The sequence below is a fragment of the Grampus griseus genome (assembly GCF_964374135.1).
Source record: "Grampus griseus genome assembly, chromosome: 13".
NCBI classification, from domain to species: Eukaryota; Metazoa; Chordata; class Mammalia; order Artiodactyla; family Delphinidae; genus Grampus; species Grampus griseus.
This window is the reverse complement of record NC_139007.1, coordinates 58,125,426-58,142,002: the sequence shown is the minus strand read 5'-3', so window position 1 is coordinate 58,142,002 and position 16,577 is coordinate 58,125,426. Positions and strand designations below refer to the sequence as shown.

General features: G+C 40.3%; 1 protein-coding gene across 2 annotated transcripts in view; it reads right to left on the bottom strand.

Moving 5' to 3' along the window:
* The window catches only part of ENPP1 (ectonucleotide pyrophosphatase/phosphodiesterase 1), a gene marked incomplete at its 5' end in the record, with an annotated part of 68,255 nt that extends 57,757 nt beyond the window's left edge, over positions 1–10,498 (bottom strand). The window contains one exon of one of the 2 annotated variants that reach the window (XM_082668541.1): positions 10,438–10,498. In XM_082668541.1, the coding sequence (XP_082524667.1) occupies positions 10,438–10,488 (51 nt within the window). Of the gene's footprint in view, positions 1–9,917; positions 10,158–10,437 lie in introns of those variants that run through there. The other variant, XM_082668540.1, reaches the window with a different exon arrangement.
* Between the last annotated feature and the right edge of the window lie 6,079 nt (positions 10,499–16,577).

Genomic DNA, 16,577 nt, shown 5'->3' with positions numbered 1-16,577 from the left:
GAGATAGGCATCTTGAGACCCTTTCTGACCCTCTAAATTGGAAAGTACCACCAGAGCAGAAGCTGAAAAATAACCTGAACCCTTTGAACTTCTAAATCCAAGTTACGCATATAACATGTGTGAGTCCCCTATAACATATGGGACATAGAGTCCCCTGAGGTGTGAGCTCCATACCAGACTCACTCACCAGCCAACACGTTTGCTCCCTTCTGCCTCACACAACTGTGCCAATTAAGCAGATAAAGGGCTTAACATAGGGTCTGACATGTAGTAAACTCAACAGAGGCCTATGGGAATTCAACAAACACACAGCACTTACTATGTGATGGGTCTGCTCTGAGTGCTTAACAAATATGGACTAATAAATAGCTACACATATATGTCCCAGGCCTGCAGGATTGCTATGAATGGATGAAGCTGTAAGTGTTAAGCCCTCAGTGGTAACACTGTTACCTGAGTGACGAGAAATAAGGCTGAAAAGAAGAGTGCATTTAGGAGTACACAATTTCCCACATGTGTTGTGGCAGTCTCTGAGAAATTCTGAGCGGAAACAAAGTGCAAGGAAGTAATTATTTTCAGAAAACTAATAATTGAACCATAAGAAGAGACATAGGCAATGGAGATGGAGTTGAGGGATGAATAAAACAAAAACTGTGTCCTAAAAAATATTTAAATTCTTGGGGAATGATTATGTCTGAGGTATGAGTAGAGATGCTTTCAAAGATTACCCCATGAACTAAAGTTGATAAAAGTCTCAAAATCCCATTCATGAAAGGTGCATTAAAAAGCTGTCTAGCAGGACTTCCCTGGTGGTCCAGTGGTAAAGAATCCGCCTTCCAATGCAGGGGACGCGGGTTCAATCCCTGATCGGGGAACTAAGATCCCCCATGCCGCAGGACAACTAAGCCCGAGTGCCACAAATACTGAACCCATGCGCCTCAACTAGAGAAACTGCATGCCACAAACTACAGAGCTCAGGCACTCTGGAGCCACGCGCCACAAATAGAGAAGAGAAAACCTGCACGCCACAACTAGAGAAGCCTGCGCACCGCAAGGAAGAGCACGCACGCTGCAATGAAAGATCCCACGAGCATCAACGAAGATCCTGCGTGCCACAACTAAGATCCGACACAGCCAAAAATTAAAAAAAAAAAAAAGCCATCTAGCAATGGGAAAATCTCATAATGGAAATATAAGTTAAAAAAGAAAATAGAACAGTATATGCAGCATGATCCCATTTTTGTTAAAAAAAAAAAAGTGATACATGCACATAGAAAAGTCCTGAGAGAAAAAACCAAATTATTAATAACAAGTACACAATCTTTATTTTCTCCTTTACACTTTCTGAAATTTCTGCAATACGTAGTATCTTTATAACAAGGGGGAAATATTATAAGCTCTCTATACAAAGATTTAAAACCTAGAAGAAATCCACCTAATCCAAAACTCTCATATTATGGTCACAGAAAGTGAAACAACTGCTCAAAGGTCACACAGCAAATAATTCTTGTGACTCCAGGTTTAGTACCCTTCACATGACCCGTCTCTCAAGATCTCTGAAGCTTCCCAGAAAAATCAATGTTCTCTTTTCCTTTGAAAGTTTCCAAGAAATGACAAAGGCATAAATACTTTCCTATGTCAACGTTCTTCACATTTACTTCCTGTGAGCTGATCAGTAAGGTATTTAATTAGTGTACAAGCAGAGCTGTTCTGTACTGTTTCTCTGGTTAATCCGAAAGGAGATAAGATCAACAGTCTATTCACAGTGCTCCTAACCTACACCCTTCCCACCTGATATACTGCATTCACCTATTTCTCCTGGTCTCGGAAGTTTCTAATCTAAAGGGTGCGGGGTGGCACTTTACAGGAAGCCAGTGTGTTTGGACGATGAAGTATTATGGAGTAAACTCTGTGCCAAACACAGCAAACCTGACTCAATACATCAACACCACTGGAAAAAGCCCTGGTCTAAGACTCCTTTGTTTTGGTATTATGTCAAGCATATTGTAGATTGTTGAGAATGTACTGAAGTGGAAACTTTGAATTGAAGAGTTCTATTGATGGAGCAACGTAAAGTGAAATCTACTTGATGTTCTGACAGATGGATGGTTGAATTGGAAAGAACATTGGAGTGTTATCAGATAACAGCAAAGGCAGAAGACTGGCACAGTGGACAGCAATAAAGAGCAATTAAAGGACAAGCCAAGGCAGGGTAAGGAAAGGCAATTAAAGAAACAAACAGACTGTGTATGAAATGTCCTGTAGACACAAAAGCGGTGGGGCTACTTTAATCAATGTGCCTCTTAAGTTCAAGGTAGGAAAGGGGCAAATGCAATTATATTAAAATTCATTAGTCTATCTTGCAGTTTGATTGGAACTTACACCCATGCATAATTTTGTGAATCATCCATTGGTCCTTTGGAAAATATTGGTTCACTGAGCTACGTATTTCTTTCAAATGTTGACACATGTCATTGTACCAGATGAAAAAAATCACATTCCTTACTATCTCCATCTATTTCGTCCAAAAAATCTTTAAGGATTGGGACGCTGTCAAGCTTACAGTGGCAGAAACAAGTTCTCCAAAATTTCAATTTTTACCTAAAAGATCGAATTTTATCACAGGCAGCAGGTACCTCATTTTGTTTTCCTGGAAGTGACAAGCTAATGCTTTTCATTTTTGCGAAAGTATGTGCCGAATACCCAAGTCTGAATCACTGGTTTGTCAGTTGCTCTTTCCAATAAAAATGGTGTTCCATGAAAAAGGCAGCTAGCTCAGCTCACAACTCAAACAGCAGCTCGACTGCTTTCCCTCCAGAAAACGACAGTACTTCAGGCTGCAGCAGACGTGCTAAAGGCAGACTTCCAATGTCGTCGCACAGAATATTAAAAAGGAAGGTAATTTAGGTTCAAATTTAATAAAATCTGCTTCATTGAGGACATTTTCACTTCTTCATTAAGTGAAACTGGCTTTTTTGGTTTTAACTGCAGATGCATGAGGACCTGTACAATTGGTGCCACTGCCCTGATTCCTGCTGAGGGGCAAGCAGTTTTCCGGCACTGTAAACGGCAGCACAGTGAGAAGGGTGAATAATGTCTATCAATGTTCAAATGGTTTAGACTTCACAGTCCCCTTGGAAGGCTCTTAGGGACCCCTCAGGGATTTACAGACCACACTTTGAGAACTGTTGCTTGAAATACTCTGGCTGAAGCTTTGTTCTACCTGTCTTGCCTTTTGCTTCTAAACATATTTATCCAAAATCACTTACAGGTACTCTGGAGTAATATGAAACTCTATTTGGAAAAAAAAAAAATCACATAATAATAGCTAAATTTATTTTATTGTATAATAGCATCATAAAAAAACTGTTGAGTTTTTCAGTTCTCTCTCTCCATGAGAGACCAAAGGCTCCAGATGCTTGCTAATGCCAAAAAACTTATCAAGGGAAAGAAGTCAGCTCTAGGAATAAACTATTGGGTTGGCCCAAAAGTTCCTTCGGTTTTAAGTAAACATAAAAGACATTTTTCATTTTCACCAAGAACTTTATTGAACAACATATTCATTAACCGAACAAACTTTCTGGCCAGCCCAATACTTTCTCAGGACTATTCCCTGAAAACCAAGATAGAGTGATCTTTAAGGGTCTCAAACCACATCAGTGACAGGATATTTGCCACCTAAATCTGTGTAAAGTCCTAAGGTATGGTGAGAAAATGACTGACCCACAAATGAGACATGCTTGCGAAAATTCACTCACTCCAAAACGACTATCATGACTCTATTTTCCTGTTGTAGTACACCTAAAGATATATTAAGAAGGAAACTCAGATTAAGAAGGAAGTCACTTTTCCCCAAATCTGTATACTTTGGAAGCTCATGATAACATGATTATTGACTTCACACTGATAAAAGGGAAATAAATGGGGGACGGGGGGTTAGCCATTAGTCCAGAATAAAACTCTGTAGTTAAAAGTCCTTCCAGTTATCACAGTTCACTACTTACAAATGATGTGACTTATGCCTATAATTTTAACCCACTGTTTCTAGAAGTGGAATAACTGAACCAACTACATCTGAACAACTTGAGGTACTTGTTTAAAAAATACAGATTCTTTAGATCCATTCCTACCTTAGTCTGCTCAAGTTGCTATAACAAAACGCCATAGACTGTGTGGCTTAAATAACAGAAATGTATTTCTCACAGTTCTAGAGGCTCAGAAGTCCAAGATGAAGGAATTGACCAATTTGCTTCCTGGTGAGGGCTCTTTCCCTGGCTGGCAGATGGCTGCCTTCTCACTATGTCTTCACATGGTCTTTCCTCTGTGGGTGGGTGTGTGTGCTCAGATCTCCTCTCTCTCTTCCCCTTTTTACAAGGCCACAAATTCCATCATGAGAGTTCCATCCTCATGACCTCATCTAAATCTAATTACCTCTGAAAGGCCCCACTGCCATATATCATCACATTGGTGGGTTGGGACTTCAACATATGAATTTGGGAGGGACACAACCCTTCAGTCCATAAGAATTTCAGATCTTCTAAATCACAATCTCTGGGATTGGAGCCCTGGAATCTATGGTCTTTTAACAGTTCCCAGCTGGTTCCTATGCGCCCTAATGTTTAAGAAACACCTCTGCGAGCCTCAGTTTCCTTATCTGTAAACTAGGATTGACTGTCACCATACTTTCCTATTTCAGAGTTGCTGATATGCCAAGGATCAATTAAAAATATATGAGAAAATGCTTCTGAAAGTGCAAAGTGCTATGTAATAATCATCTGAACTTTTACCGCCTACTTTTCCACCAAACGTTATTCTAAAAACCAAAAGTGGGAGGATAAAATGAAAAATACTATCAATAATATATTTTTGTTTGTTTGTTTGTTTGTTAATGAAGACTCTCAGGGAGGTGGGAGGGGGCCCAGCACAAGATAGACTGACTTAGATGGAACTAGAAAGGATTTTCAGAACTGATTTCTACGTCACTGACCTTATACTTGCTTAAAGATGAGACGGTTACATCTTCCCATGCTCCCCTACCTACGGATGCGCAGCTTGATAATATTTTTCTCATCTCTGAATTTGCTCAAGATCAAGGTAAAATTAGTATCTCACCTTATGAGATGAAATTTAAAAAAAGAGAAATGTTAGATTTTAATAGTGGTATTCTTTCACTAACTATTAAGTTATTTCTTCTAGTATACTTCATAGTTTAGACAAATGTCACATTATTTGATTTCTATAATGATAGCGATAATATCTTAATTCTTGTAATCAAACCTCATACAATTAAAACACTCAGGAAACAGAATGTTCCAGTTAATATTTAGCTGAACATTCGGGTCATTCTTTTGAGAAGCCCTTTTAAATATATTATTATACTTTCTTTCCTTGGTAAATACATAACTTAGCTCTCGTTTGATGCCAAAGGGTTTTCATATTGGGTCAGCACTCTGAGTATCAGTTCTTGTTGCACACAACTTAGAAGAGTAACCTATGTTCTGCCTTGGGCTCATCTGCTAAAAGGTTTCTTGTTTATTTTTGTTGTTTGGGGGATATTTCATGGTTGGTGGAGGCATGTTTATTTTAACCAGAGGCAGATCTCTAATTACAAGTTGTATTCCAAAAGGTTTTTGTTCCTATGTTATTTGAAACTTGAAGTGGCTTTCCCCCTACCTACCCTCCCCCAAAGTTATGAATCATGATTAAGTTCTTTGGCTTGTCTAAAATGTCCATAATATAGATGAAATACATTTGCTATGTCTTAAGAGTAACACAGATATTTTGCAATGGAAATGATCAAACTCAAAAACAAAACTGAATTTAAAACTACTTTCATTTGCCTTTAATACTGATATCTGAGAAAAAGAGTTGCCTGGAGGAAGATAAGAAGCTGATAAAAAAATTCCTATAAATATTCTAAAAAGGCTAATGGTCCCAAGATCTTTATTATACAAAATGCATAAGGTCTCTCAACATGGCTCTAGCGAGAGTCATGAGTCACAGTCATGATTAGGATATGATGGGGCAGGAGACAGCAAAACTGAGTGCCCAGAGGTAACTGAAAAAGTGGAATAGAATGGAAAAAAAAAAAGGGTTGAAAGGGTGCCTGTGTATTCCTAAGAGGCTGCATGAAGTAGAAACCGCTGAAATATAAATGGTGAGAGAGAGAAACACCAGAATATGACTCAAAGCAGAAGAAAGGAAGTCACAGAAAGCAATGCTGAAGAAAACAGTCCCCCACAAGAGCCACAAGGACTGCATTTGGGGTGTGACAGCAAAGTCACCAAAACAGAAGATGCCTTGGTATAAGCAAGGGAGACCCATTTGTACCTGAAGGATGGCCTTGTTTGTACCTGCCAAACGGCTGCACCTGCCTTGTTTCTTTCTGAGGGCGTGCCCAGTAGCTAGATCTTGATTCTGAATCCAAGTTATCGTGGAGGCCCTGCTGGCCTCTCCGATATGCTGGCCTTAGTTGGGAACTTTTGTTTATCATTCATTCACTGCCTCTTCCGTCTCCCTATGTGCTAAACAAATGATATTTCAGGTTGATCTTATCCCTGAATTGATACCCAATGTCATCTCTATTAATGCATCTGTATTTGGATTCCTGACTTTCAACTGGCCATATGGGTATGTGGTTGTGTATTTAGTCTTCCCATCTTGTCCTTTTCCAAGTCAAAGTGTTACTCAGTCTAAGTAAAAGTGCACTTCATTCATTCGACCAAAAGCTGACACTGAGTGTGAGGTACCATCTTTGGCCCAGAAGTAAACACAACAGTCTTGCTGGGTTCCTAAAAACCTTGGGTACATTTTATTAGAACATGTGCAACAAACATCATAAGGGAAAACAGGAGATGTCTCTGGCCCCTAAGATGTTCTGGTCATTTTTGAAATAAAATGCTCAACTATAGCTGGACAGATATAAAATTTTACAAACCAAAAAGCAATGTCAATTCTGAGTCAGATTAAGAGCAGAGGACTGTCTTGAATATTCTCCATGCTGTATTCTAGAAATAAGATGATATGATGCAAGAGGGAGAGAAAAGCTAACAGAATTAATAACTTTCACACTCAAATTTCTAATAAACAAGGCAACTTCTGCCACTTACAAAGAACTGTTTCATCAAAAGGTGAAAGTTGTCTTCACTCACAGCCACCCACACACAAGGCCCCTTATGAACACACACACAGGTATATGTATTCATAAGGACAGCAGAAGGTCACAAACACAAAATTATGCCGTGGAAGAGCTTACTGTACAGTGGAGAAGTGTACTGCAACGTGGTTGAAAATACCTGCCAGGGAACAGGAAAGTTATTTCAAATAAATGTCCGTGGCCAACCTCAGTGGAAGCTGACATTTCAGTTCAAAACTTAACTTGGAACCAGTAAAGGCATCCAGATCTAACATATCTACTGAAGCATGTACTTATTTGCCCTTCTGGGGTTTTCCACAGTCTGGCTTAGTGCCTAGGCATGAGTACTTCCAGAGCCCAGGGCCAAAGCCTCCAGAGCAGATCCACAGATCCCTGTGGTCTTCCTAGGGATCAAATGGGGAGAAGCCAGCGTAGGGCGGGATCGTCCCTTCTGCATCTACTCTCACATACCTCCGGCATTTAAGTTTATCCGAAACATTTTCAGAAAAATGCAACAGTCGTGTCACCACTGCCTATCTCTCCAGAAGGCAACTCTTGTGTTTATCCTACTAGATAACAACCGTGTGGCTGAGGACCACCTCAGTGGTTGGGCTCTTGTAATCCCAATCCCAGATGCAACTAGTCAACCCATTTCTTCAGGTTTATGAAAAGTGTGCTGATGTTTCACCTGAAAAAGGAATCCCATAATTACAGCTTCTCTCTAGAAGACATGTCCCAGAGCTCTTTGATGACAACTGTCAGGCTCCTCTTAGAGACTTTTCCCTTTAGAAATGCATCATTTGGGAAAGTCTAGAGGGAAGAAGGGTATTGAAGTAGGGAAGGGAAAGAAGAATGGGTAAGAGGTTTCACTTTCACCTGAAACCATTAATTAAGAGTTTCAAAAATACAGCAATGAGTTTTGGTGTACATTAATGGCCCACTGTATTTCATCAAAAGTCATGAAGTAAGAATTCTGTCCAACTCAACGTGTGTTACAGCAAGAGACCCCCTCCTAATGGCATAAAAAATATTCATGATTGTCCTACTTGTAAAAGTACTAAAGACACTTCCATGTCAAAGCCCAGAGTTGCATCATCAGAGCATAAAGAAATGCTTTTTGACCAGCTGATTGCAGGTGTCAAAGACTGAAATGCATGTTCCAAAGGCAGATCTCTGCTGATATCTATTGTGGATTTATGGGTAAATGAATAGGAAAGATTTTAAAATGGAATTTAGCAACTGGCAATTTACCAAACTTTCAAGACTGTAGATTGGCACGTTGAAGTGATTTCACACCGGAGTTACAGATTCGACGTACAATTATTGAATGCCTGCCAAACACTGAAAAGTACTGATACTAAGTTAAGTGATAGTGTTGCAAAAGCTAAGGTCTTCCATTGACAAAAACAAAAAAGGTGACTCAAAAGACTAAAACTAAGTTCTCATCAATATCAGGTGTTCTTAAACAGTGATATATGATGCAGAAATGTACCTTGAGATACAAACAGTATGTGTTTTCGGACACTTACCCTTTGAATCTTAGGCTTATTTTTAAGTACTAATTATATGACACCATCTCTTTAGTCTAGGAATGTTGGTTCCTCAGAGCACTGTATCATCTCCACGATATCCAAGACGTAGTGAAAATGGAAATGCTTATGAAAGGAAAGATTTCAAAAATCAGAAAAGATATCCTCTACACTGCATTGTTTAATCATAATATGTAAGTGATTATATGCTTTAAGGTACACTATACATAGAACTGTCACTTGCATATAATACAGTAAAATGATTGTATCTCCTTGTAGTTTTCGAATTTACTCCTCCACATGCAATGTTGCACAGTGACCCTCACAATAATCTTATCTGATGCACATAGAAGTGATGTTGTCCTCATTTTAACATAGAAGAAATTGAGGTTTGGGGAGAGTTATAGGAGGCCCCAGCAATTAATAGCGGCCATGAAAGCAAGAACCCAGGCTTCTGACTCTCAGCCCAGCACTTCCTACCATACATGTAGAATGAAAAGCCACTCCACACTTCATAAAATTGACTGTGGATCCTGCAACTGTCACGACAAAATAGCAGAGAGAGAGTGAGTACTTCTTTTAGCAACGAAAACCGTGTAACCTATGATTGAAAGAGTAGACGAAGAATCATTAACTTTTCTTCACATTCACATAACATGAATATTGACGGAATTTCTGAACAGCTGCATGGAAATTCCTACACAGAGCCAAGAGAAAAAGTATTTTCTAGAGTTCCTGATACAACTTAAAGAGCTCTGTTAAATCTTTTCAAGTGGAATCGGTTAATGCAAGGAAAGTCATCAATACTGCACCCAGATTCCCCCAAAAGAGGTAAAAAATTAAATTAAAAAATAAAATTAAAAAAACAAAACGAAACAAAAACACCTTGTCCGTCCTTCCTAAGACCAACAATTTTCGGGCTGGTCAGTTTTCCCCACGAAAAACCTTGTGCTCTCTTGGGGCGGGGGAGAGATGGGATTTCTAAAGATCTCGATTTTTAACAGCCTGGTTTCATAAACAGGCCCTTCTGAGCATCAGTAATACAAGTGAGAGTGAACTATTCCCCCGGGGGGAAGAGAAGGCTCGGCGGTGATGAGCACCGATAAAGCCGGTAGAGGAGAGCGAGAAGGCGAAGAGGAGCGGCACAAAAGCTGTCTCTCTCCGGGCCCCGGGTGCTGACCGCGCCCGCTCGGAGCGCTGGAGCGGGTGCCGCCCTCCCCGCCCTCCCGCGCGCCGGGCCGGCCGGGACCTACCAGCGAGAGCACTTTATAGGTGTTGGGGTCCTTGGCCGTGCGGGCGCGCGCCGCCTTCTCCAGCGGCTCCTCCCCCAGGTCCATGGGGGCCAGCAGGGACGAGGCCGCCGGCGGCTCCCCGGGCGCCTCGGCTGTAGAGCCACGGCCCGGGTGGCGGCCGTTCCCCGCAGGGCCCTCCCGGGAGCCGCGCCCGCCCTCGCCGCCGCGGTTCCCAACCCCAACGCAGCCGTCACGCTCCATCGTAGCGCTGGGCACTCGGCTATCACTGCCCCGCCGCTCCTTTAATAGGCTCCGCACGAGCCCCGCCTCACCCCGCCCCGCCCCGACCGCCGCGCCCGCCCCTCGCCGCCAGACCCTTGGCTCGGCCCCCGCGGCCCGGCGCTGCGAATGAGGGGAAAGCAGCTCAACGCCCCGGATTATTTGGCTTCCTGTCTGATGGCGGTCGCTCTGCGTGTGGGTTATTTTGGGTCCTTTACGTGGGCGCGTCTTTAACTCCCCACCTCCCACTCCCCAGCCTTACCCGCCTCGCGCCCCGGCCACCAGCCGAACACTTGGAGGAATCGCCCTGCATGGTCTCGCGGCGCGGGCTGGACTGGAACTGCAGAGCGTGGTCTGCAGAGGGCATGAGATCATGGGGCCTCAAAATAGAGCGTAGGAGAGGAAGGATCCGGCCTCCGGGCCAGTGCAGCTTCTCAAAGGCGGGAGAGTGCAGTCAGGACAGACCTGTGTGTTTCTGGATGGACAAGCAGAGAGGCTATGGGGTCAAGCGTTGGGGGAAGCGACCTTTGTCTCCTACGTAGAAACAGACAAGAATTCGCTCAAAGCCCTGCTATCCACTACCTACGCTACTCAGGACTATCCAACCTTAAAATACCTGAATTTACAAATGCACACATAAAAGAGATATAATTTTCTGTGGTTTCTGTGCTGGGGGCGAGGGCTGCTCTTGCTTTATTTGTTTATTAGTTCTTTTAGACCTTATACATCGAAAGCTTCAAAGTGTCCGCGCTGCACTCTCCTGAGATTGCCGCCAATACTTGTTAGCAACGTCAAAAATTTCAACAGTCTGGAATACTTTGATACTTTGTTTTTGAACTAGGACACGAACAGTAGGCTATAATTCTTGGTGGGTTTTGCTTCACCTTTGATTCTACAACTTTTACATTTCCTTGCTCATCAATTAGAAAAACCACAAGTGTGTAGTGACGTGAGTCTTGGTTGTCAAGCGGAAAACAATGACTTTCCATACCCGGAACTGACTTTAGTGACCAAGGAAAGTTATACCATCCAATATCAATTAATTTTCAATTCATTTTGATTTCAGGAATATATACAAATATTTTTTTAAATGAGAATGGATGCTTAACATATAAGGTGTGTGTTGTCCCCTTTAAAATAGTTAACTTGGGATGCTTTCCATTTATACTGCTTGATTGATTCATTCATTCTAATAATGAATCCTTCAGTTCAATCTCTTGGCTTCCAACAATGTCAGTGGTCTCCAACAATATCAAAGATGCACAGAAGTATATCTTTCCCAAGTGGCTCTCAGTCTGATCAAACAGGGTGAAGGCAGTAAACAAAAAACTAAAACCCAAATTATATATGCATAATAGAATCACACATAGTATATTACGAGAGCTTAGTGGAGAGGGTAACTGACATCTGGAAGAAGTAAAGGCCATCCCTCAAAGCACTATTGAGCTCTTTTTTTTTTTTAATTACCTTTGAGTCAGCTTTCAAACCAAACCACCCAAGAGAAACAGCTTTTCACTACCACATAGTCACACAATTTTTTACCCCAAACGTGGCTCTAAATTTTCCTTTGTTTCCAAAAATCAGAGTCAAGGACAAAGATTTACGGAGACTGGTCAAATGAGTGTAAAAACTTCTAAAAGCAACTCAACAGAGTCATTCCAAAGTGGCTTTGAACTTGAGAAAACAAATGAAATAAGTGTATTGTCTGCATCCCAAGTCAAAAAATCATTTTTTTGCGGTACGCGGGCCTCTCACTGTTGTGGTCTCTCCCGTTGCCGAGCACAGGCTCCGGACGCGCAGGCTCAGCGGCCATGGCTCACGGGCCCAGCCGCTCTGCGGCCTGTGGGATCTTCCCAGACGGAGGCACGAACCCGTGTCCCCTGCATTGGCAGGTGGACTCTCAACCGCTGCGCCACCAAGGAAGCACCCAACTGGGACTTTTATGGGTAACTATAAAAATCCAGTTGAAACCCTAAAATTAGAATAAAAGTGGATCAAGTGGGCCACGCATGTTGTTTAGCCACACGCTGAGCTATAGACAAGTCTTGTCTCCATCTTGTTTATGTTCAAAATGATCTGAGGGACAGCTTCACACTCCAAAGCACAATAAGGTCAAGAGACAGAAATTGCAACAAAACTTCTCCGGTTAGTGTAAAGGTGAACAATGAATGTGTCATTCAATGATTGAGAACTGTAATCTAGTACAGCAGAAAAGATGAGGGTGGAAGATTTTATGATTCCTTAAGTTGTACTGTACAAAAATATGTAAACACTTGCCCCTTGGTGCCTGAAACTTTGGATATGAGTAAGGCCAAAACAGCAAACACAACCAACTTGTTATCTATGTTTGAACTATGACTTCTCGAAATTGAGAAACAACTCTCTTCTCAGCTTTTAAAAAATGAAATATACTATAGAGTAATTATTTTAGCACCGGCTCCAGAGCTTCTCCAGTTGAAATCCCTCCAATTCTCCAGTGGAACATGGAAGACATCTAGCCCAGTCTAAAATGAAAAAACAAGTTTCTTTCATTTTTATGAGATCTAGAAAAAAAAGTTTTTTTCCATGGCATTAATTTATTTTTAAGACTTTGCCTGACTTCCTGATTTCTCTTTCTTTTTTGTAAGTGCAAAAATACTTCTCCTGGAAGAAGCTTGGATTGCAATTTGACCATGTACAGAGTTCGAGAACTCTCTGAGCCTTGGTTGCCTCATTTATAAACTGGTGTTACAAATAATAACATAAAATTACACTAGTATCTCTAAATGTCAACAAAATGTTTTACATTTTCCCAACTTTACATAAAAATTTAAATAGATCCGTTCCACATTTAAATCACTCAATCCCTACCCCTAAGAAAGAGAATAAAATGATTTAATTTTTACATAAATTATGCATGATTTAAATATTTAAATATAAGTATAAATGATTTAAATATAACTTCTGGGAAGGTTTGAGAGCTCCCATTGGATATATGCATCTGCAAAGGGAGAGCCCATGGGATCAGGAAGGGATACTGACCCCTCTGTGATGGAGAAAACACACCTCGTTGTCAAGTAACAAAGTCAGTGAAGTGAGCGCAGAAAGTGAATGCAATTGAGTCATAGAAACTGTGGGAAAATGGCAAATGCAGACCCCATCTAAAGGGAACTGCTGTCCAGTCTTCACTTTTTGGTTGTCCACGGCCTCTGCCACCCCACATTGTCTCTTTTATACCTCATGTCAAGCAAAACCTGGGGTTACCAAGTAATCTGAATTCATGCCTGCCATTTTGCTATTTGTTTTCTCTATGCCTCATGGGTTTTTTTTTGTCCTTCTGTTTCTCCTTCACTTCTTTAAAATTGTATTTCAAATATGTTTTATTATACCATGTTAATTCCTCTGTTGAATTTTACCTTTTCTAAAGAGTTCCTTTCTTAGTAGTTGCTCTAGAGGTTATAATATGCATCTTTAATTTACCATCTACTTCAGATTAATACTGACTTCATTCTGGTAAAATATAACATTGTTTTCTGTAATAGATCTCCATGTTCTGATTCCTCATTTCTGCCATTATTATCATATGTATTAATCTATATGTTATAAAGCCAATGATGCAGTGTTATAATCATTGTTTTAAACCTTAGGTTTTTTTAAAGAAATTAAGAAAACACAGTATGCATACAGACACACACACACACACACACACATACACACACACACTGATTTTTTTTCCATGAATCTGAGTCAGACTTTCTTGGTTCCTTGCAAGTACTGTAATTTTTGGTTGAAAACTGGACTTGTAGGTAATATGTTATAGCTACTCTGGATTCTGATTATTTTTCTGAGAATTTTTTCTTTCAGTACTCTCCTGGACTTAAAACTTCAGATTCTTCCTGCTGTTTTCTATAGATTTTGCCATTTTCACACTCCACCATCACCTCACGAAATCAAGTCTGCCCCTCTGATGGCTAAAGGCTACAAACTCCCACTGTTCTTATCCAACCCTAGCAGTTTTTCAAGAATAAATGCTTTCTCAACTTGTCTGCCTTTGGTCAGTTTACGGAACCCTGAGATGATTGTTAGGGTCATCTTATCTTTGACTATAAGGCCCACTGGGTAACTCCACTGGCTCTCAATTCAGGTAACTTCCACATCCCCAAAAGCATGCGAGAAATTCAGTATTGCTCCCTTCCTACAGTAGAGCCAGCTTTCATCCGCTACATCAGATTCTGCCTAGCCACACGGTGTAAACATTTTTCATTTGGACGAAGGCCCTCCATATCGATGAGGGGAACGTTCTGCCCACAGAGGCCCAATCAGGAAGTAGGGTAGAAGCATCTCTGCTTCAGCCTTTCTATTCAACCTGCCGAACACCTACCTTCCCATCCAGGATTTCAGCTCACAAAAGGTAAAGCCATCAGAAAGGTGTCTAACTGAGCACTTCCCTCTCACCTTTCTCCTTTCCACACTCCACAGAAACCAAGAGTCAACTTTCTCTCATTGCAGTGTAGCAGGGACTTTTCATGCATCATCTCCTGAGTTCTGTTTATAGCGGTTTATAGTCCGCTGAACATTCAAGTCTTTCAGGCTTCACACTTAATTTGTTTGTGAGAGCTTAAAAAATTTAGAAATTGTTTTGTCTCTTAACGACACCTGGCTTTGAAGTGGGTGTTACGTATCCTTGAAGTAGGTATTACAATTATATTTTTGCAGTTGAAAACTGGTAGCAATTCCTTTATCTTTGTATATTGGGCATAATAAAGCCAAGGCTGCCCACCTTATCTTCCTCTCCCAGCTCTGAGGCAAGTGGATAATTCTAGTTGGTCAGGTATCAGATCCCTCACACAGAAAAAAAAAATTTAACTCACCATTCTCTTCAAAATTATTATCCATATTTACCCCACAAGTATATAATCACATGTAACACGTATATAGGAAAGATGCTGACATTTTTTTGACTCATCAATATGGGGAATCCCATTTTTTCTGTTGATGTGGTCATCAAAGCTGGTTAGGTATGAACATGGGACACACAGGACCAAGCCTGAGACAAGCACATGGCTTTCCTTCTCACTCATCTGAGAGAACATGTGCTACAAAGATGCCATAGTTGCAGCATAGTCTAAAATCTTGGGAGACAAGGAGGAATACTGCAGCTGTGAACCCCAAAGAGTAAGAATTTCCTCTTCCTCACTGCTGGTGACATCATCCAGAATGTCAGATGCTTAAGTCTGGCCCAGTGTAAGACAGATTTGTTCATTCTCGTAATATGGAGAATAGTGGGGGGAAACGCTTTCTACTTCTTTATACCTTAAGCCACCTAAAGCCAAAATATTGGAAAAACAGTATAAAAAAAGATATCTCATATGTTATTCCAGTATAAACTTCTAAAAGATAAAAACGTGAACATAAACACATCCACAAAAACCCCTCAAATGCATATGAAAAAAAATATAGGTGATTATCAAAAATTACCTCATAGCTCCTGGTTTTTCAAACAAACGTTTTTTAAAAGAATGAATAAATGAGAGAGATGAAGTATGATCTTTCTTAATATACAAGGGAGTTTATAATCATTTAAAGTTAATGATATTTTGAAAAACTTAAGTATTTAAAAAAATGACAAAAAACCCAACTCTTTTTATTAAAAAAGAAAGGCACTTACCAGAAATAGAAAAGCATATGGCCAAGAAAACATTCAAAGCAATGCCCTAACTAATAATAGGGAACTGCCAATCAAAGGAATACTATATTACCAATAAAATAAAATTAGACAAAACATATTAAAAATGTCTTTTCATCATATTAATAATGGGTAGCTAAGGACTGTTATATTTTATATAAAAGAAACAAACATAGTGAAGGATAGAAATTAATGAAATCAAAACCAGAAAGAAATGGAGAAACTCAATGACACCAAAAGATATTTATTTGCAAAGCTTAATAAAATTGATAAGCCTCTAATTAGACTTGTTGGGAAAGAAACAAATTCCTAATATTGTGAAACAAGTGGCACAAACACTACAGATTCTACAAACATTAGGAGGATAAGGGAATATTATAAACAATTTTATGTGAAATTCTAGAAGGACAAAACTGTAGTGACAGAAAGCAGGCTTGTGTTTGCTAGGATCAGGGTGAGAGGAGGAAATTGACTATAAATGGGCACAAGGGGACTTTTTGGAGTAATAGAAATGCTCTACATTATGATATTGGTGGTTATACGACTGCATATATCTGTCAAAACTCATTGAATCGTAGACCTAAAATCAAAGAATTTTAGTATGTATCAAATGTACCTCAATAAAAGTGATTTTTAAAAATTAAAAAAAGGAAATCATGCAAACAGGGACGTCTGGAAAAAGATGATGGATCAAATGGGTACATTTGCTTTCACTTTCTCCCCAGACCATACTAAGA